General features: G+C 45.5%; 1 protein-coding gene across 1 annotated transcript in view; it reads left to right on the forward strand.

Moving 5' to 3' along the window:
* Ehbp1 (Eps15 homology domain containing protein-binding protein 1) overlaps window positions 1-22,864 on the forward strand; it is a 120,736-nt gene that overhangs the window by 59,406 nt on the left and 38,466 nt on the right. The window contains exons 18-24 of the mRNA XM_080279124.1: window positions 422-529; window positions 1,315-1,441; window positions 2,200-2,279; window positions 3,449-3,655; window positions 4,275-4,398; window positions 8,905-9,004; window positions 20,833-20,906. Coding sequence (XP_080135250.1) covers window positions 422-529; window positions 1,315-1,441; window positions 2,200-2,279; window positions 3,449-3,655; window positions 4,275-4,398; window positions 8,905-9,004; window positions 20,833-20,906 — 820 coding nt within the window. The remainder of the gene's footprint in view (window positions 1-421; window positions 530-1,314; window positions 1,442-2,199; window positions 2,280-3,448; window positions 3,656-4,274; window positions 4,399-8,904; window positions 9,005-20,832; window positions 20,907-22,864) is intronic.

Genomic DNA, 22,864 nt, shown 5'->3' on the forward strand with positions numbered 1-22,864 from the left:
CACCAGGCTTTTTGGCTTATATTTTTTACATGTGTTATTAATTTTACACCACTGGTCACAATACCCCAACAGGTACTCCAGTTCCTGTTTGAAATTCCGCCTTGACCAGCTTATTTTTTATCATAATTTGCAGCTCAATATTGTTCTTAAATCCAGCATGTTCATTCATAGTTGGTTTTGTTTGTTATTTACTGTTTGTCAGATTTTCATTAAGTTAAATTTAGCTTTAGTTCTGTAGCTATCCAGTTTTTGTTTAATATGAATCTCCTTTTAGTTTAAATTTCATAATTGGTGGGTCACCTTAGCTAGACTTTTTTTCCTTTTCAGTTCCACCTTCACCTGCCTCATGTATTTAATTGTCATGTCTTTATTGTACCCCAGCAAACCAGTATTCCATGTAACCTATATATCCTCACAACAGCGTCCATCGTCACGGCATGAGGAGCTGAAGGAGAGAGCTCGTCACCTTCTTGAACAGGCCAGAAGGGAGGCACAGAGCCGGCCTGGACCTCAGCGCTCACTCTCAAAGGTATGCAGGGTTAGGGGATGTCAAGCAGAGCCCAGAACTGTGAAGGCATGGATGGTGTGTGGCTGAATGTGTGACTCATTTTGTGGAGACTTAAACCCATATTCTTGGTAAGGAAGCTCCCTATCGCCTTTTCCCAAGTGATTTTTTTTTTTACCTACTGCTCTTTACTGTCCTATTCTGTGTTTCATAAATCCTTCCAACATCACCATACCCTGCATAAATGGTGTACGAAAGGATATTAACCAGCCATATCCAAAACTAAGTCACTAAGGGAGTGGTGTTAGGGAGCTTCCATACCTGATGAGAACACGGACCTTGGGCGCATCAGTTTTGAAGGCTTTCTTTCAGGACGTTTTACTGAGTCTTAGGTCACATTCACACCAGATATTAGCTGGTGCAGGTGGGAGTTTTGCACCACTGTAACCCACACAAGTAGCCTCACTGGAAATGGGTGGGTGTGGGTGAGAACTCGTGCAGGTTCCAGTGATGCAAAACTCCAGTTTGTGCCAGCAAACATATGGTGTGGATGCTGCCTAAGAGTAATGTTAGAATTTTGAAGACTGTAATTAGGAGGGACTGCCTGTTCACCCCATTTCGCAAGATGTAGAGCAGAACGGAGAATAAAGACAGGAATAATGATATTTGAATGCTCAGCCCATTTTACTAAGCAGTCTCTTATACTGTATTTTCTTTTGGTGAATGGCTGTAATATAGGGGTCATCCCAATATATGTACTCTGCTTTCTGTTAATGTTTATAATCATATTTTTGCTTTTCATATGCCAGGAAGAGGAAGAGAGACAGGCACAGCTGAGGGAGCGAGCACGACGACTGATAGCAGAGGCCAAGCAGGGTGTGGTGGGGCAACAGACGACACTGCCACCACAGACAGTATCACGAGAGGCCAGTCAAGGTGAGGCACGGGGCTGTGGGGAAAGTTGAAGGAAGGGAGAGGTAAACTGAGAAGGAGTGAAGTAAGGTTATAACCAGGAACACTGCCAGGTCTCTACAAATTTGGGGGCCAAGCTGGAGCCAAACATTTTTTTTTGGGGGGAGGGGGTACCCCAGGCCTCCCTATAGTTATGCCAGTGATTATAGCATGAAAGTGAGGGAGAATGGAAGAAAAGAAGAGAGAGAGAGAGCAGGCTTGGATCAATTAATGATACAGGGGTGAGGGGTGATGAGGAAAGAGACAGGAGGGGTGAGAAGAGGAAAGAAATTTGAATGTGAGAGAGAACTGAGGAAGGGAAGAGAGGAAGGGAGGCTGAGTAAATGAGAGAGAAAGGGAGGATGAGTAAATTATAGTGGAAGGGAGGAAGAATGAATGATCAGGAGTGAGGGAGAGAAAAATTTGAATTGTGAAAAGGAGACTGAAGGAAAAGAAGTGACAGTATGGATACAGTGATGGGGGGGAAAGAAGGTAGGATGGATGAGAGAGAGGGGGAGAGAGAGAGAGAGGGGGGGGACAGGTGGAAAAGGAGATCCAACATGAGAGGGAGAATGGAGGAAAAGAAGAATTGAAGGGTGAATGAAATTAAGAGGGAAAGAATTGAGAAGAGGGTAATAGGTATAAGATGAAAGAGAAAATGTAATAATGAGAGAGGAAGACAGATGCAATTAAATAAGACTAATATGCTGTCCTTGGTATTTAATTGATGTATTTCCTGACAGATGGAGAGGAAGGAAGGAGAGAGGGAGGAACTGGAGGTAGGCAAGAGGGATCCACACTCACCTCTCGGCCCCCATGTGAGGTGAGCAGATGCTGGGAAGAGTAGTATGGTAGATATAAAACACTGATGAAAACAGAACTTAATTGGAAATGGAGTTTATACAAAAGCTTATACAAAATTCACACTAATTTTTCCTTTTAAACTGCACCTGTCATAGTACACCTCTAATTCCGTACTACCATACCTCACACTACATCTTCCATCACCTTTATCATTCTTTTTTTGTGTCTGCCCTCGTCTCTGTGTATTTCTCCCATTCATCCCATCACCTTTTGTTAGTGTTCTTTTCACTTCAGATCGCTCAGCACTGAGTGACAAGCCTGATGATTTTCTGTAAACCAGGAAACAATGTACAGTGTTGGGTGGTAACTATATAAATAATTAATGGGGTGAGAGGGAGCCTACTAAATGCTCCTGTTAACTGGGTGGAGAGATGCAAATGTAATGTCCATCCAGGAACCAAACCTCCACATTTTCCCCATGCCTCGCTATGATGAGGGTCTGTCTTCCACTAGGGAACATCATTTCACCATGTGGGATGGCTGTACAGAGGTGTTTGCGTGTCTGCAGTTGATGAATCTGCATGGCCAGACAGACTGGGAATACTCAGCAACGAACAACAACCATACCACTTAGTATCACGTTGTCACAGACTGTCACAGCTCTCACTAGTACCATACCCTCCCAATACACCCCCCACCACACACACACACACACACACACACACACACACACACACACACACACACACACACACACACACACACACACACACACACACACACACACACACACACACACACACACACACACACACACACACACACACACACACACACACACACACACACACACACACACACACACACACACACACACACACACACACACACACACACACACACACACACACACACACACACACACACACACACACACACACACACACACACACACACACACACACACACACACACACACACACACACACACACACACACACACACACACACACACACACACACACACACACACACACACACACACACACACACACACACACACACACACACACACACACACACACACACACACACACACACACACACACACACACACACACACACACACACACACACTATCAAACCTTCTCCAACACCCCATATAACAAACTTCCCCACCATTCACAGGAGAATGGCAATCTCTCAACCACAACCACCACCATCACCCCCACCCAGACACAGATGCCTGCCTCCCCCACCAAGAGAGAGAGTGGAGGCGGCGAGGGTGTGAGAGAGGTACGGCCGCCAAAACTCCAATCCTTCAAGAATATTATGGATAGAATGTCCCCGGAGAAGGAAAATGCGCCTGGTTCTCCAAGAGCATCTCCAGATAAGGTGAGGAAAGTAGAGGAATAGATGGAGGGATAGAGAGAAAGAGGGATAGAGGGAGAGATTGGGGGAGCTATAGGGATGAAGAAAGAGACAAGGAGAGGAAGTAGAGGAAATGTATGGATGGATGAGTGGAGAGAATTGTGGAGGAAAAAACGAGAGATTGAGAGATGGGGAGGGTAAGGAAAGATGAACAGACTGAAGGAAAAGGATGGAAATATGGCAAGGAGAAAGGATAAGAGAAATGGTGGAAAAAAAGTTTGCAGAGTGAACGAGGGATAGGAAGCTAGTTGCTGGATTGGAGATGGATATTAATGTTGTTATTGTGGCCCGCTTATAGGAACATAAGCCGGTTGGACTGCAAGCTACAGTGACCTTTCTCCTGCAGTTCATGATCTGCCTTTGAGGTGATAAGGAGGGAGGCAAAGGATGTGTGAATAACTGGGCTGCAGATCCACCCATATATATATGCCAGTGTGTTAAGGCATCCCTCTCCATTGTCTGAAGAAGGACGTAGGTAGATAGATTCAAAGAGAGATGGAGGGAGGGAGAAGAAAATAAAAAAGAAAGATAATCTGTTTGCAGTGAAGCCAAATGATGCAATATATAATCTTTCTCCTGACAGACGTTTGAGACGAGCCGGTACTTACAAAATGAGCTGGAGTCATTGGAGAGAGAGCAGCTCCAGATTGATGAGCAGGCTGCCAAGCTGGAAAAACGCCTCAGGAAGATTATGGAGCTGGGAGATGGTGAGTAATTTTATATACAAGTTTTTGGTACCCAGTGGAATTATTGTGGGTCACATTCAAGTGACTGGAGATTTCACTGTGCCTCTTCTTGGGTGAAGAAAGAACAAAAAGTCTGGATAGCATTTCTATTTCCTCTTGGACTTGCCTTATAATGTGCTTTGTCATCCTTTCTCTCAATGTAGCACAGCCTTTAGATGATTCTACGTTTTCGTTTTCGTTTTCGTTTTCGTTTTTAAAGGCTCCAACATGCTTGCATGTGTCGGCCTTGGTCACCTAATGGCGGCTTTCCATGCTGCACGATCCATTGCAGCCTCCCTGTTCAGTCCCTTAACCCTAAGGTCACACTTAATGACCTCGTCCCATGTCTTTCTCGGTCTACCCCTCATAACCCCACCCCCAATATTAACACTTCTCACCTTCCTCACCCAACTATCATCCCCCATCCTCTCCACATGTCCAAACCACCTCAATCTACCTCTCCTCATCACAACACCAATACAGTCCAGTCCCATCCTACCTCTCAACTCTTCCATTGTAAACCCAGCCCCTCCAGGCCTTGGACGCAGGGACGCACTGCACATCCACCTAATCATTGTCATTTCTGTACGTCTGAGCCGGCGAATGTCTTCCTCCTTCACTGCCCAGGTCTCACTGCCATACAGCATTACACTCCTAACACACGCTGCATACAAAGACCCCTTAGCACGTAGGGAGAGCCCCCTCAATGTCAGGAGAGGCAAGAGCTCCTGAACTTCTTCCAACCACTTCTCACCCTAGCCACAGAGCTAGCTCCAGCCCCACCTCCAGCACACAACATGTCTCTAAATAACAAAACTCTTCCACACACTCAAGAGATTCACCAGCAAGTTCAATTCTTTCACGTCTGACGATCTCCACCTGCTCACCCCGGCACGCCGTACATAAAATCAGCATTATCTCGCAGTCTACCTCTGATACCACTACATCTCTTATGCACCCATTTATCACACACACACAAGATGGAATTGCTTCCAACGCCCTTGTGGCAAACTGCACATGGCCACTCGCCCTCGTCTTTGACAGTACCGCCACCAACCCTAGATATCATCACTTTTGTTTTATCTGCATTTACCCTTAAACCCTTTTTGCCCCATACCATCTCTCCACTTCCTAAACCTTTCCTCCGCCTCCCTTTCATTCTCTGCAATCAACACCAAATCATCAGCATACAACAACTCCCACGAGTCCGTTTCTAAAGTCACGTGAAAGGGCTTCAAGTACCATGATAAACAACATGGGACTCAAGACTGACCCCTGATGCACACCAACATTCACGGAAAACTCATCACTCAAATCTCCATTCACTCTCACCTGGGTGTGAGCACCCACATACATGGCCATAACCACCCTAACCAGCCACTCCTCCAAGCCAAGCTTTCTCATTGCCCACTTCACCACCTCTCTAGGGACTCTGTCAAAGGCCTTTTCCAAATCAACAAAAACAAAATAAAGATCCCTTCTCCTACCAATATATTTTTCCTAAAGCTGTCGAACAATGAATATGGCATCAGTGGTCCCCCTACCTGGCATAAACCCAAACTGCATCTCATCAATATTCACTCTTTCTCTAATCTGCATCTCTAAAACTCTCTCCATTACCTTCATTATCTGATCTAAAAGCTTTATACCTCTATAATTCCCTCTTTCCAGGGCATCACCCTTCCCTTTATACACATTTACAATTACACTCTTCAGCCAATCATCTGGGACAACACACTCATAAATAATCCTATTTATCAGGTCAGTGACTAAACTCACCCCTATATCGCCTGAGGCCTTCAACATTTCGGCAGTCAACCCAGACACACCTGCTGCCTTCCCCACCCTCATCCTGCCTATTGCCTCACTCACAGTAGCAGTATCAATCAAAGGCCAAGGGCCAGACACTGGATCTGCTGGCTCCAAACCTTCCCTGTCGCAGTCAAACTCCTCATTCAACAACCGGTTATAATGCTCTCTCCATGCATCTTTAATATCCTCACTGTTCACCACTACCCTTCCTTCATCATTCTTCACACACTGCTCACCTATGATATCCCGATTATCCCTTTTCACCTGACCTGCCACCCTAAATATATTTTTCCTTTCCCCATGATTTAGGTTATCAAGTAATTGTCTCTGTGACTCAGACTTTGCCCTGTATACCTCTCTCCTAGCCCTACGCTTGGCAGCCAAATATTCCTCTTTGTTACCACCCTTCTTCCATTCCCGGAAAAGCCTTCTTTTCTCCTTAATTGCAGCTTCTACACCCTCATCCCACCACCAAGTTACTTTATGTCTTGGTGGTCCTCTTGTCCAGCCGCATGTTACATCAGTAACTCTCAAGAAATTGTTCTTGAGGGCTCTGTACTGTTCATTAACGCCTCTGTCTACAGCTCCCTGTTCAGCAACCACTCTCCTCAACTCGCTATAGAAGGCATCCCTTACTACTTGGTTTTTCAGCTTCCATATTTTCCTCCTAGGTACATAAGTCCTCTTTTTCATCATTTGTTCTTTAAGCACCATATCAGAAATCAATAGTTTGTGCTGCTGCGCGGCGTCCTCACTTCCTATCACTTTAACTTCCCTCACTAACCTCCTATCGGCCCTCCTAACCAGAAAATAATCTATCTGACTGCTATTTCCCCCAGACTTATACGTAATTAACCTACTGTCTCTTTTCCTAAAATATGTGTTGCACACAATCATGTCCGTTGCCTCCCCAAACTCGAGTATCCTTTCCCCTTCTGCATTCCTTAGACCATATGCACATCCCCCATGCACTCCTTCATAACCTTGGGCTGCTTCACCTACATGACCATTTAAGTCCCCTCCCAAAATCACTATCTCATCATCCTGCATACCACCCACTACACGTATTAAATCATCCCAAAATCTATCTTTCTCTGATTCATCCAATCCTGCCTGTGGAGCATATGCCGATATAATCACAGCTATCTTTCTTCCCAACAGAATTTTCACAACCAATATCCTATAAACACTCTCAAAACATTCATAACATATTCCACCCATTTCTCCACAACCATCACACCAACACCTCCATATCCGTCTGTCCTCCCCTGCCAAAACAACTTATAGCAACAGTCCTTCCCAACAATCTTTCTGGCTGATCCACCCCTGTACCGGACTTCCTGCAAACACGCCACGTCCACCCACCTCCTACTGAATGCCTCAACGACTTCCCCTGCTCTTCCCCTCAAACTTCCCACATTCCATGAACCCACCCTCATCCCCATGGGTGATTTACTGTCCTCAGGCTTGCTTTGAAACTTATTTTGTTTTGTCATCTTCAGTATTAATAAAGGGGGACAGACGCAGCACAGGTCCCACTCACTGCACAGTCCCAGGTCCAGGCAATGGATCTGGGACCCCTAGCCCACCAGCTTACCAGTGGCTGTGGTAGTGGCCTCGGGGCACCCTGCCAGGACAGCTGCAGGGACACCCTGAGTGATAAGCCTAATGGTTTCCTGTTACCCAGGAAACCATTTATAATGCCTGTATGCTCTGAAGTGGGCAAAATAGGATTTGGCAGTTGCTGTTTTTATTCAGACCTAAGGACTGTATGTGCTATAGTAATCAGTTCACTACCTTTTCATAATTCCTGCACAGCACCATCATATGGTAATCAGTTCACCACCTTTTTGTATTTCCCATGAGTTTTCTTCAGCTGTGCATCACAGTCTGGTCGCTGGTCAATAAAAGTGATGTACATTCAGAGACCCCAAGTAGTAATAGTAGTAGTAGTAGTAGTCCATGTTCATCTGAAACATGAACCTGGTGGACTGCAGGCTGAGGATGCCCTTTTCATGCAGTCCACAGTCCTCCATTTTTGGAGAAAACATCCCAAATGGCTTCCAGTGACACTTAGAATAAAGATATTAAGTATCATTCTCATGTTAATGTTGCAAATCACTTTCTAATGCTGTCTTGCTGTTGGAGAAAGATGCCTTCATGTTGTGGCACAGATGTAACCAAATATCTCCTCTGTCTGGTTGTATGATCACCAAACAGCTCCCTTACTATCCATGAAATGATAATAGTGGACTGCCAGAGAAGGGCAGCTTAGTCTGGAGACCACTGGGTTCACATTTCAGATGAATCGGGTGGTTTAATGGGCAATTAAGGCACTCCAATTGGATTGAGCTGGTACAGGTTTCTATCCAAGGGGTGGTTGGGGTTTATTGCTCACGTAATGCCACTCAGGGATGAGTGAGGCTGGTCACTGTCATCTTAAATGTCAGGACCAATTTACCCAGCCCCAGGCTCCTATGCTCCTCTTGGGGCAACACTGGATTAGATGATGATGATGATGATGATGATTTTTTTTTTTTTTTCAGCCCACTCTCCAAGGCCCTGCAGTATTTCTACATACCATACATCTCCATGTGTCACTTTGCCACTAACACCCACCATCCATATGGAATACATGCAAGTGGTGTTTCAGACAGGAATGGTTTCTTTTTGCAGGGAGCCGTAGTGACGATGAGGAGCGGTTGATGCAGCAGTGGTTCACGCTGGTCAACAAGAAGAATGCGCTCATCAGACGCCAGATGCAACTCAACATCCTGTAAGTACAAAATATTCTCAGGCTGGTACTCTCATCAGGTAAAGAAGCTCCCTAACACCTTTTTGCAAGTGATTTGTTTTGCTTATTGCACCTTACTCTCCTATTCTGCGTTACATAAATCGTTCCAATATTGCCATACTCTGCATCAATAACATACAATAGAATATGAACCAGCCATATCCAAAATTAAATCTGTAAGGAAGAGGTGTTAAGGAGCTTCCTTATATGACAAGAATACGAGCCGTATTGTCATTCTTTATAACTCACTGCTATTTATTCATTGTTTGTTCATTTATAAACACCTTGGGTACCTGATGTGGATCTCTACATGGCTTAATCTCCAGCAGTCTCTCTGTACGTCCCCATATCCTTCAAATAATGCACAATTAGCTTCTCCCAAATATTTTCCGGTCTCTCTCTCACAATCGGTGACTCAGGAGAGGAAAAACTAGCTTAAAAATAATCAGCCTGGCAGGGGTTAAGGGTAGGACGGGAGAAGAGGGACGTTTGTACAACCAGGCAGAGGAGTCACATAGTCATATCAGTGCCACCACATGAAGGCACCCCTCTCCAGTACCTGTAAATGTATGTGGCAGAGACAGACACAGACAGACAGACAGACAGACAGACAGACAGGGGTAGGGATTGGTTTATGCTACAGTGTTGTTATTTGATGAATTCCTGACTGCTAGCTTTCATCCTCTCTCTCTCTCTCTCTCTCTCTCTCTCTCTCTCTCTCTCTCTCTCTCTCACTTTAATATATTCCAGTTCTTTTTTCCACGAGCCTAGCCAATCAGAACATCGGCAAACGTTAATTGATTGCTAGCTTATCCACTATCAGATTAGGTGGGCTTGATTGAATGCGGATCACTGCGAGAGAGAGAGAGAGAGAGAGAGAGAGAGAGGGAGAGAGAGGGAGTTCTAGATAGATCGAGAGGGAGAATGGAAAACAGAAGAGAGAGTGAGGGAGAATGGAAAACAGAAGAGAGAGAGAGAGAGAGAGAGGGGGAGAGAGAGAGAGAGAGAGAGAGAGATTTAGGTAGATCGACAGGGAGACTGGAAAACAGGAGAGAGAGAGAAAGCATTCGATAGAGAAGGAGAATGGGAAATAAAGTAAAAGAATGAGAGGAATAGTTGTAGATAGATTGGTTGATAGATAGATAGATAGATAGAGAGAGAGAGAGAGAGAGAGAGAGAGAGGTGGGTGGGGGGATATATTGTAAAAAATGCCTGCCTCTAAAACTGCAATTGTAAATGGTTGGAAAAGGGAAGCGGGATTGTGTGTGTGTGTGTGTGTGTGTGTGTGTGTGTGTGTGTGTGTGTGTGTGTGTGTGTGTGTGTGTGTGTGTGTGTGTGTGTGTGTGTGTGTGCTTGTGCGTGCGTTCGTGGCCATAGATTTGATACTCCACTCCTAAAACCCAGCACACCTTTCTTCCAAAACTTTTCACACGTCACCTCTTGGGCGCTAAGACCCACCGTCCATATTGAACACATGCTTGGGGTGTTTAAGGACTGATGTGGTGGTGTGGTATTATAGGGGGTATTTTTGTAACATACCAGCTGGTGTTGTGGAATTTAAATATGATTAATTAGGTTACAATGAAATTCCAATGACAAAACTGCTACCTTGCGTAATGCCTACAGCACTTCTTCGTGACTAGTGCCATATCAGACAGCTAAAGGTGGTTGTTTTACCCACCAGCCTACCTACTTACCCACCAACCTACCTACCTACCTACCTGCCACATACCTACCTACTTACCTCTCTGCCACCAACTTGCATACCCACCTACCTGCCTACCTACCTATGTACCTACCTACCGGCCTACCTGCCTGCCTACCTACCTATGTACCTACCTACCTGCCTATCTACCTACCTACCTGCCTACTTACTTACCTGTCTATCTACCTGCCTACTTACTTACCTGTCTACCTACCTGCCTACCTACCTGCCTACCTACCTGCTTGCCTGCCTACCTACCTGCTTGCCTACCTACCTACCTATCTACCGTCCACACTTCTGGCACTTTTAGTTGTCATTTATAAACCACAGGGAATCACGCCAGTGCTAAAAGCCTGAGAGAGAGAGAGAGAGAGAGAGAGAGAGAGAGGGAGAATGTGTGTGTGAGGAGTATGAGTTTTATGTGTGTGTGTGTGTGTAATCTGTCACTTGTGATGATACCAGCTAAGTCTGCATATATATTGTGTGACCACTCTACCTATATTGCCTCTGTGTGTGTGTGTGTGTGTGTGTGTGTGTGTGTGTGTGTGTGTGTGTTTACATATGGGAAACAAATTACTGACACACAATACAGCTATAATCATCCCTTTCTTCCCTCCCTCCCTCCATACCTTCTTATCCCTCCCTCCCTCCTTCCCTCCCCTCCACTGCTTATCCCTCTACCTTTCCTCACCTCTCTCCCTCCCTCCCCCTCCCCCCTTTCTCTCTCTTTTCCCTCCATCAGTCAATTTCCACTTATCTTCTTCCCTCCTGCCCTGTACCTTTCCTCACTTCTCCTTCCCTCCCCTCCCCACTCCCTCCTCCCTCCCCTCCTCCCTCCCCTCCCCCCTCCGTCCTTCCCTCCCTCCATTTTCTCGCTTTCTTTCTCCCATCCTCCTCACTCTCACTTCCTTCTCTCTTCCTTCTTCCATCTTCTCCCTTCATTTCTTATTCCCTCCCTTCTCCCCTACCGTTCCTTTCCCTCCCTCCTTCCTTTCCCTCCCTCCTTCCTTTCCCTCCCTCCTTCCTTTCCCTCCCTCCTTCCTTTCCCTCCCTCCTTCCTTTCCCTCCTTCCTTCCTTTCCCTCCCTCCTTCCTTTTCCTCTCTCCTTCCTTTCCTCCATCCCTCTCTCTCCCTTACTTCCACCTTAACTCCCACTCCCATTTTCCCCTTTCTCCTATCTTCCCTCTCTCCAATGTTCCCTCTCTCCTTCCCTTCCATTTTGCCGTCCTCATATTTTTCCCATTTCCTTCCCATCTGTGTCTTTCCTTCTTCCCTCTTTCCTTGCATCTCTCTCTTTTTCCTGTCTTTCCTTCCTCCTATCTCTCTCTCCTTCCCTCCCCCTCCCTCCTTTCCTCCGTCTCTCCCCGCCTCCTTCTCTCCGTCTCTCCCCGCCTCCCTCCCTCCATTCCATTACCCGGTACCCTCACAAGCGGCGCTACAAAGGGGTATAATAAGCGAAAAAGGACGGGAGAGGTGCGCTGCCTGTGTCAAGATTAACCCATGCACCGCGGCGACGAGAGAGAGAGAGAGAGAGAGGAGGAAAGGAAGGATGGAGAGGAGAGACAAAGGAGAGGGAAGAGAAGGAAGCAGAGGAGTCGCAGAGGGAAGGGGAAGAGAAAGAAGGAAGGAAGGAGAGGAGAGACAGAGAGGAAGAAAAGAGAGAAGGAAGGAGGGAGAGAGAGAGAGATAGGAAGGGGGGAAAGGGAGAGATTTAGGATGAAGGCAGATGTAGGGAAGGGTAGGCAGAGAGAGAGAGAGAGAATGGGGGGGCGGTCAGTGAGGTAGAGGGAAGGAGCAAAAGAGATAGGGATGGAGGGGAGGGAGGGAAGGGAGAGATTTGAGGAGGAAGGCAGGTGTAGAAAAGGGAGGTAGGGAGAGGGAGAGAAGGGGGGAGATCAGGGAGGTAGGGAGAGGGAGAGAAAGGGGGGGGGGTTAGTGAGGTGGAGGAAAGGAGATAGGGAGGAAGGAGAAACTGAGAGAAATATTTGCTAGCATATAGAAGGACATATTACTATACTCAGTTCACTATAAATTGGTCTAGAAACTGACACTTGAATATGGTGCTAGTCACGAAGAAGTGCCGTGGGAAGGATTCAGAGCCTAATACTGTCCTCTTCCGCCTTTGAGTTACGTTAAATAAGCTACAAAAGGACGAAAATTTGGGCCAAGTTAAAGTGACGGAAATATAGCATCCACTTTCAATATTTTTCATGGATGAGGTAATACAGGACAAAGAATACGTACAAATCAGGGGGCGAACACTGTAACAACCAGACCACCACGGATCCACAGAGTAATTTTAAGGACTGTGGCTGTGAGATTAGAGGTGCATAGGTGTGAGATTAGAGGTGCATAGGTGTGAGATAAGAGGTGTACAGGTGTGAGATTACAGGTGCACAGGTGTGAGATTACAGGTGCACAGGTGTGAGTTTACAGGTGACTGGTGTGAGATTAGAGGTGCACAGGTGTGAGTTTACAGGTGCACTGGTGTGAGATTACAGGTGCACAGGTGTGAGATAAGAGGTGCACAGGTGTGAGATTACAGGTGCACAGGTGTGAGATTAGGAGTGCACGTATTAATTCCTTCAGTCGATACCGGTAGGAAAAAGTGAGAAAGACCACCATGAAAGAGAGAAAAATATCTTACAGAGAGAGAGAGAGAGAGAGACAGCAGGTAAAAAAAAAAAATGATACAGGTGAGTAAAATTGGATAATAGGAAGTCAGGAAGGTGAGGCGGAAGGAATGGTGCTGGACAGGTGAGAGAGAGAGAGAGAGAGAGAGAGAGAGAGGGAGGGAGGGAGGGAGGAAGGGATGGCATCAGAGTTAACAATTGTTTTATAGTAAGTTAAGACGGAAGGAATAGGGGTGGACAGCTGGGGGGGAGGGGGAGAGGGAGGGAGGGGGAGAGAGGAGGGAGAAGAAGAGGGAGAGGGGAGGGAGAAGGAGAGAGGAGTGGAGGGATGAAAAAGGAATGAATAAGTAAAAGACGAAAGGGTGAATGATACGGGAGAGATGGAAGGAAAGAAATAATGAAAGAGTGAGGAGAGGAGAGGAAAGAAGAGAAGAGGAGAGGAGAGGAGAAAGGAAGAGGAGAGAGAGAGAGAGAGAGAATCCACCCCTACCACTCTAGCGGCTGTCGACCCTCATTTCTTCCACACAACATCCCTTGACTTCCTATAAAACAATTGGCTCCTAATCCTTTACCTCTCTCTCTCTCTCTCTCTATCTATCTATCTGGATCTGTCTATATCTTTTTATCTATCTTCATCTGTCTATCTATCTATCTATCTATCTTTTGAGGGATACTTGTGGTAGTTGTGGTTGTGGTAGTTATGGAATGGTGGTCGATTTAGTAGATAGGATGCTGGTAGTTGATAGAAAATATGGTAGTTGGTATACGACGATGGTATTATTGGTAGGTAGGATGGTGGTGGTTGTGGTAGGTAGGGTTGTGGTAGTAATGGCAGGATGTGGTAGTTGAAGCTCTCGGTAGATGTGAAAGGCAGGATTTTGGTCGATGGTGGTAGTTGTGGTAGGAATCGTGATAATAATTGTCAGGATGTTGGTAATTCTGGTAGGAATAGTAATAGTTGTGGTAGGAATGGTGGTAGTTGTGGTAGGAATGATGGTAGTTGTGGTAGGAATGGTGGTAGTTGTGGTAGGAATGGTGGTAGTTGTGGTAGGAATGGTGGTAGTTGTGGTAGGAATGGTGGTAGTTGTGGTAGGAATGGTGGTAGTTGTGGTAGGAATGGTGGTAGTTGTGGTAGATAGCATTCCCCTCCCCCCTCCCCCCCTCTACCTCTTCACCTCCTGTGTTCTACATATTTGCTCACAGATTATAGCCCCCTCTCTCTCTCTCTCTCTCTCTCTCTCTCTCTCTCTCTCTCTCTCTCTCTCTCTCTCTCTCTCTCTCTCTCTCATATAATCATTATCTTCAAATTTCTGAATGAATTAAACTTGTTCAAATATATATCAGTAATTTATTCCAGTACTAAGGATGTGTGTGTGTGTGTGTGTGTGTGTGTGTGTGTGTGTGTGTGTGTATAATGTGCATGTCATATATATCTTCGTGTAAGTTTATGGGTGTGTACGTGTTTATGTATCTGTGTGTGTGTGTGTGTGTGTGTGTGTGTGTGTGTGTGTGTGTGTGTATGTGTGTGTGTGTGGTTATATATACATGTGTGTGTACGTGTGTATGTGCATTTATTGGTTGCTTAAGACTATTTGTAAACAAGACGACCGTTCAAGAGGTGAGATTTTCCACTCATTTCCCTCTCTCTCTCTCTCTCTCTCTCTCTCTCTCTCTCTGCTATCTACTTTCCTTCTTTCCTACTTGCTTTCCCTCCCTCCCTCTACCTCAACTCTCTCCTTCATGCCTTCTTTCCTTCCCTCCTTTCCTTCTTTCCTTCCCTTCTTTCCTTCCTGCCTTGTTCCTTTCCTCCCTCCCTCTCTTCTTCATTATTCTTCCTTCTCTCTCATCCCTTCCCTCCTTCCTCCCTTCTTTCTCCCTCCCTCCTTCATTATTCTCACTCCCTATTCTCCCACCCTTCCTACCTCATAATATTCTTCCTTCCTCCTTCATTCACTCTTCCTCCCTTCCTTCTCTCTCTCCCTCGTAATATTTTTCCTCCTCCCTCTCTCCCTCCTTCACTCGTTCACTTCTCCCTTCCTTCTCCCTCTCTCTCCCTCGTAATATTCTTCCTCCTCCCTCCCTCCCTCTCTCCTTTCCTCCCTCCTTCTCTCTCTCCCTCCCACCCTGGAGGAACAATCTCTCCTCCTGGACTTGTGGAGGGCTTTGTAAACACCCTTCTTGCTCCCTCCAGTGACTTAGAGAGAGAGAGAGAGAGAGACAGAGACAGAGTACAAACGAATCCAAACAGCAACAAACTTAATGGAGTTTTCAAAGCTATTAATATGTAATAAAAGAAGAGCAAAATAATAATAATAATAATAATAATAATAATAATAATAATAATGATAATAATGCAAGTAATAAGGACGGCATATGAATAAAGTCTCCCCCCACCAATTCCTTTATTTAAAATCCAGAAGGAAGAATTTACCAGGGCCACTTTACTATGGAGAAAAAATTAATGGAAATCAGTAGAAATGGGTGAATGGGAAATAATAATGGTTAGCTAAGTATATAGGGAAATTCTACAGCATTACCACTGACTGCATCTATCCATCCATCTATCCATCCATCCATCCATCCATCCATAGACACTTACGTATTAAATTCCACTTGTTCACCTTTTTTGCTTTGATATGACTGAAAATATTTGTTAGTAAATCTACACCTGTTACCTGTAGTGCCATTTAGCTGATTAATTCTCTCTCTCTCTCTCTCTCTCTCTCTCTCTCTCTCTCTCTCTCTCTCTCTCTCTCTCTTTTATTTTCTCTTATGTGGGGAGGCAGTGAGGGTAAGACAGATGTGCCGGAGGGAGAGAGAGAGGGGATAGGGAGGGAGGGAAGGAAAGAAGGGAGGAAGGTAGAGGTGAGGGAAGAAGGGAACATGGAGGGAAACAGGGAGGGAAGGTGAGAGGTGAGGTGAGTGAAGGAATTTCCTAATTTTCTCACAGTCCCCTTCTGAGACCCCCTCTCCCCCCCTCTCCCTTTAACCTCCCCCCTCCCCTCCCCCTCCATTTAACCTCCCCCCTCCCCTCCCCCTCCCTTTAACCTCCCCCCTCCCCTCCCCCTCCCTTCAAACCTCCCACCTCCCTTCTCACCCCCTCCCCCCCATTTTCACCCCCTCCCCTTATTTTCTCCATTTTGTGGTTGCTGCGGCTTGCTTCATTCCTCCTCCTCCTCCTCTTCCTCCTCCTCCTCTTCCTCCTCCTCCTCCTCTTCCTCCTCCTCCTCTTCCTCCTCCTCCTCCTCTTCCTCCTCCTCCTCTTCCTCCTCCTCCTCCTCCTCCTCTTCCTCCTCTTCCTCCTCTTCCTCCTCCTCCTCTTCCTCCTCCTCCTCCTCCTTCTTCCATGCTTTCCCTAATACTCCTCCTCATCCCATATTATTTAACTTTCTGTAATTAATTACAGAGACAATATACGTAGTTAGGTTGAGTCTCCTTGGTTACTGGTCAAATCAGCCTCCCAGTCTGACTACACCTGGCCATGAACTGAGCTGAAAATGGGTTAATCTATAGTCGTGAGGTAGCCGTGAGTCTCCTTGGTTACTAGTCAAATCAACCCTCCAGTCTGGGATACGTCAGGTTAAACACACACTATAGTAAGGATCGTTCTGTCTGTGTCTGTCTCTCTCTCTCTCTCTCTGTCTCTCTGACGGAATGACGTGTAGGGCGAGACAGGACCCCGTCAAATCTCCTGTCTGTTATACTAGGCACGTCACCCCCTCCCCCTCCCCCTCCCCCATCCACCACCATTACCACCACAACCATCACCTACCGCCATTTCTACCCCCCACCCCCCTCTCTCTCCCCCACCATGTCTCCCCATTCTTCCTCTGTTTCTCTTGTCCCCCTCTCTCGCTCACCCCCCTATCCCCTTCCCCCCCTCTCTCTCTGTCTCTCTCTCTCTCCCCTTCCCCCCCCCTCTCTCTCTCTCTCTCTCTCTCTCCCCTTCCCCCCCTCTCTCTCTCTCTCTCTCTCTCTCTCTCTCTCTCTCTCTCTCTCTCTCCCCTTCACCCCCCCTCTCTCCCTTTCCTCTTATTTCTCTCTCTCTTCCCCTTATTCCCCTATCTTCTTTCCCCTTTCTTTCCTCTTCAATTTTCTCCACTTCCCCCACCCCCTCCACCCCTTCCTTGTCTTTTCCTTTCCCCCCTCCCTCCTTCTCCCTGTTCCCTTCCTTCCACCCCCTATCTCCCCCCCTCCTCCTACCCCTCTCTCCGCCACAACCACCGCCACTATTCCTCTGTAACCGACCGGAGGGATTATGCTGCTGGAGGTAATTTTCTCTCCCTTCTCTCCCTTTCCTCCATCTCTCTTCTCTCCCTTTCCTCCAACTCTGTCCTCTCCCTCTTTTTGTCTGTCTGTCTGTCTCGCTCACACATCTGTTTTCCCTTCCTGTGTTATCACGTCTTTATATTATTAAGTAACTGAGGCTTGAGTGTTGCAGCTGCACGAGGCCTACATGAGTGAGTGTTAGTGCCAACTTTAACAGATGGATGTGAAACTATGGTGTGGCATGAAAACGAAAAGTCAGGAGTAAGAGCAGTGGAGATGGGACTGCTGAGGAATGTATGCAGAATACAGAGAGTGGATAGGATATGAAATATGTGATTCGTGAAAGATGTGGAGTGAGGAAGTCTGTGGACACCAGAATCGAAGAGAGTGTACTGAGATGGTATGGTCATGTGGAGAGAATGGATAACAATAGAGTGGTGAAAAAGGTATATCTGAGCGAATTTGAAGGAGGGAGGAGGCGAGGTAGGCCAAGGAGAAAGTGGAGGGATATGGTGGATGTGTGTGTGAGGAAGAGAGGTGTGGTAGTCAGTGCGGTTAGGGAACTGACAAGAGCTCGAGCTGGCAGGATGAATGTTGTGAGAAGTGCATGATCAGGGATTTGGCACCCCTTTTTAACGTGACAGCGTCCGGATTGACTCTCTCGGATACGTTTATGTGAAGCTACTGAATGTGTTGAACGTTTATTGGCGTACCAGATACAGCCAGGATTCCGGGGACATGAATGATGAGCGAATGGAAGTGTGGTCCATTGGATTGGGCGAACTTGGGCTGTCTGTACACTGCTACTCCACATCCTGCCCTAGGGTGGGGTAGGAGGTGCGAATGATGATGATGATGATGATGATGATGATGATGATGATGATGATTTTTACCATCTGTTTTTATGCAATTTTGGAGACCTAGTACTGAAGGGGTATATGTATGTATGTATGTATGTATGAGTGTGTGTGTGTGTCTGAGATGTATACCTATTTTTGAGTCTTCTTCCTGTCTACGTACACGCCAAGGAAACCTACTACAGATACTCCTCTGTGTGTGTCTGTATTTGGTAGGATGGAGAGTGATGGCCTGAGTTAATCCTATCCTGATCCTGGAGAAGTACGAATGGCAATGGCATGTGTGTGTGTGTGTGTGTGTGTGTGTGTGTGTGTGTGTGTGTGTGTGTGTTTATTTGTGTGTGTAGGACCAGTTAACAGGGGAGGAAGCGAGGTACATGAGTTATCAGTTAGTGTGTGTGTGTGTGTGTGTGTGTGTGTGTAAGTGACGTACATGAGTTATCAATTAGGTGTGTGTGTGTGATGAGGTGAGATATGCTAATACTGCACTGCCTCTCTCGCTCCCTTAATGCCTCTCTCACGCCTGCCTAACCCCTGCCTCTGCCTCACCCCTGCCTCACCCCTACCCCTGCCTCATCCCTACCTACCTCTCTTCTGCCTCATTCTTTGTCTTTCTTCCCCATCTTCTCTCATCCCTTTCTTCCCTGCCTTACCTTCCCTCCCTCCTCTCACGCCTACACTCAACCCCCTACCCCTTATCCCCTGCCTTACCCCTGCCTTACCCCTGCCTCACCCCTGTCTTACCCCTGCCTTACCCCTGCCTCACCCCTGTCTTACCCCTGCCTTACCCCTGCCTCACCCTGCCTACTTCTGTCCTTTCCCCGTGTACTACTTCCTGTTTCATTGTCCCCTTTTTACCTTCCTATTCTCTCTCTCTCTCTCTCTCTCTCTCTCTCTCTCTCTCAATTTCCTCCTCCTCCTCCTCCTCCATCTCTCTTCCTCTTCCTCACGCACGTCTTAATCCCTCACTCCAAGGTACGAGAGAGAGAGAGAGAGAGAGAGAGAGAGAGAGAGAGAGAGAGAGAGAGAGAGAGAGAGAGATTTTCTTACTGAACAGTACTAAAGAAGGAAGAAAGACCGACTGTATTCTCTCTCCTCTCTCATTTTCTTTCTTTTTCTTTCTTTCTTTGTATTCATCTTTATATACATGTCTGTCTGTCTGTCTATGTATGTATGTATGTGTGTATGTATGTATGTATGTTTGTGTACGGTAATTTCCCACTCTTGCATTTAGGACGTGACCGAGAAAGCTCTCTCTCTCTCTCTCTCTCTCTCTCTCTGCATTAAGGAGGGGGAGAGAGAGAGGGACATGAAAACTGTTTTATACTAATGGGTTGCCTGATGAAAGAGGGAGGGAGGGAGGGAGGGAGGGAGGAAGGAAGAGAGGGAGGGAGGGAGGGAAGAGAGAGAGAGAGAGAGAGGAGGAGAGGAGGGATTATGGAAGGAGGAAGTGAGTGGGAGAGGAGGAGAAGGAAGGGGAAGGGGAAGAAGGAGGGGAAAGGAAGAAGAGAGAGAGAGAGAGAGAGAGAGAGAGAGAGAGAGAGAGAGAGATTAGAGAAAAAAATCCAGTTGACTCCCCCAAAAGGAAGATGACACAAAGGAAGAAGTCAGAATTCTTTAAGCTCCCTTTTTAGGACCTTTTTATAAATAGGGAGGGAGTTTAGGGTGAAAGGGAGGGAGGGCTGTAATGAGAGAGAGAGAGAGAGAGAGAGAGAGAGAGAGAGGATGGAAGAGAAGGAGAAGAGTAGAAGGGTAATGAATATGAATAAGAGAGAGAGAGAGAGAGAGAGAGAACCATGAGAATAAGAAAGTGAGCGAGTGGAAGGTGAGCCACATAACCGTGAGAAAAAGTGAGAAAGTGAACGAGTGAGCGAGGAAGGAGTGACTAGACCTTCCCACCATATACGTTGACAATATATCAAGATCTTCTTTATGTGGTCAGGATTAGTCCCCCCCCCCCATCTCTCTCTCTCTCTCTCTCTCTCTCTCTCTCTCTCTCTCTCACCTCCCACTCACATACACTTGCTCACTCTCTTACTTTTTTCTCTTTCACAACTCACATTATTATTATTATTATTACTATTATTATTATTATTATTATTATTATTATCATTATCACCATCACCACCATCTTCCTATCCCTCCAGAATCACCACCACCACCACCACCACCATCTTCGTCCTCTCTACCATCATCATCATCATCATCATCATCATCATCATCATCATCATCATCATCATCATCACCCTAACCCCCTCCCAGGCAGCACCACCAGCCACAAGCACCCCTACCACACTAAGCTCTCTAACATATTAACAACTACTCTCTTTCTCTCTTTTATTACAGAGAAAAAGAGGAGAATTTAGAGAGGCGCTTTGAGTTACTAAATCGAGAGCTGAGAGCGATATTGGCCATTGAAGGTAAGTGTGTTGCAGATTTATTATTATTATTATTATTATTATTATTATTATTATTTTTATTATTATTATTATTTTTATTATTATTTATTTTATTGGTTAGGAAGTTTTTTTTGTTAAGAGTTAATCTGTTTTATTATTATTATTATTATTATTATTATTGTTGTTTTTTATTTTTTTTGTTATTGCTCCTCCTCCTCCTCCTACTACTACTACTACTACTACTACTACTACTACTACTATTATTATTATTATTATTGATATTATTATTATTATTTGCTGATTACATAATTCTTAAGGATTAGTCTTGCTCTTGTTTTTTTCCTTATTTTTTACGTGTTTTTATGATAACGATATATTCATGATTTTTCTTATACTTTTTGGTAATTTCATTTTTACAACCCAAAATTATGAGGCTAAAGGTACAATTAATGGATGTTTAGTTCAGTCTTTATTGCTTTATTTACGATATTTTAAAGGTAAGCATTGTTGATTACTTGCTTGAGTGTGTCCTTGATTTTCTGTTTTTAAGGTAAGTTGATTGCTTACCTTTGTTTATTTTTCATTATTTAAGTTGGGTGGGTATTGTTTTCACCCTTGTCTGTCTGTCTGTACAATATCTCAGAAAGTTACTGGATTTTAATATCTGGTGGAATTGGGGTGAGATGGGTCAAGGAAGAGTTGATTAGATTCGGGGGATTTATATGCAGGAGTAAAGAGGAAATTGTATTGCCGATGGTGAAGGTGTGCCGTCTAGGAGATTGTGTAACGTGGCAAACAAAGGCCGTAGAATTAATTGAGCTTGTGAGATCGTAATAGTAAGCGTCTGGTAAATAGGAGGAATTGCAGCAGTAACTCTTGTATTTCGTGGGGTCTTGGAGGAGGTATACACTCTCTGAAGGCTGTGTAGTTGATGATTGTGTGTGTGTGTGTGTGTGTGTGTGTGTGTGTGTGTGTGTGTGGTTATTGTTTTTGTCATATAATTGTGTATGGGTATTTTCGTGTTAATTTACTCGTGTTTATTTAATTGTTTAGGCTGTATTGTTGTTGTGGGATTGGGAGGTGTAGCGTGGGTGTGGGTGAGGGTGTGGGTGTGGGTGTGGGTGTGGGTGAGGGTGTGGGTGAGAGTTCGCTGCGCCCATACCTTCTCTCACCAACTAATCCGATTAAGGCTCCTGATGCACACACACACACACACACACACACACACACACACACACACACACACACACACACACACACACACACACACACACACACACACACACACACACACACACAGAACGTTCCATTTACCAACAGAGGCGTTTTTTTTCCTCCACCACCACCACCACCACAACTACCACCATTACTACCACAATCCAGCAACCACCACTACCACAGCTTACAGACATTACATATAACCATTCCATTTTTTAACGACAGTAATCAAAACAACCTTAGACTAACACTACACTGAAGCGAGAACTACCAACATTACTACCACAACTACTATCATCACAGCTGTTATTATCCTCAGCATTATTCCATATGGTGGGGATATTGGAATCACCCTTGTCCATCCGTCTGTCTGTCTCTCCGTCCGGGCCTGTATCTCTAAAACTACGTGATGGATTGGCTTCATATGACACAGAAAGATGATGTGTCGTAGGTGATTCCCGTATATGTAAAATGACCATATTGTCTCCACTTTACGAGCTGTGGCCATATCCACTAAATAAAAAATCCTGTGTTATATTTTGGAAACGTCTTGCTGGGTTCTCCTCATATTATATAGAGAGAGTGAGTTCCAGTCCTAGTTTGTCGTTATATATATATATGAAGTTGGCACATTGTATTTTACGTACTGTTTCCATATAAGGAACTAATCTGTAAATAATTGTATCCTGGAAACTACTTGCTGGATCAACTTCACTACTTAAAGACAGTGTACGATTCCTAAAGATTGTGTGCGAGTCCTA

The sequence above is a fragment of the Coenobita brevimanus genome, chromosome 77 (genome assembly GCF_032717465.1).
Source record: "Coenobita brevimanus isolate Jiangsu-jjx chromosome 77, ASM3271746v2, whole genome shotgun sequence".
NCBI classification, from domain to species: domain Eukaryota; kingdom Metazoa; phylum Arthropoda; class Malacostraca; order Decapoda; family Coenobitidae; genus Coenobita; species Coenobita brevimanus.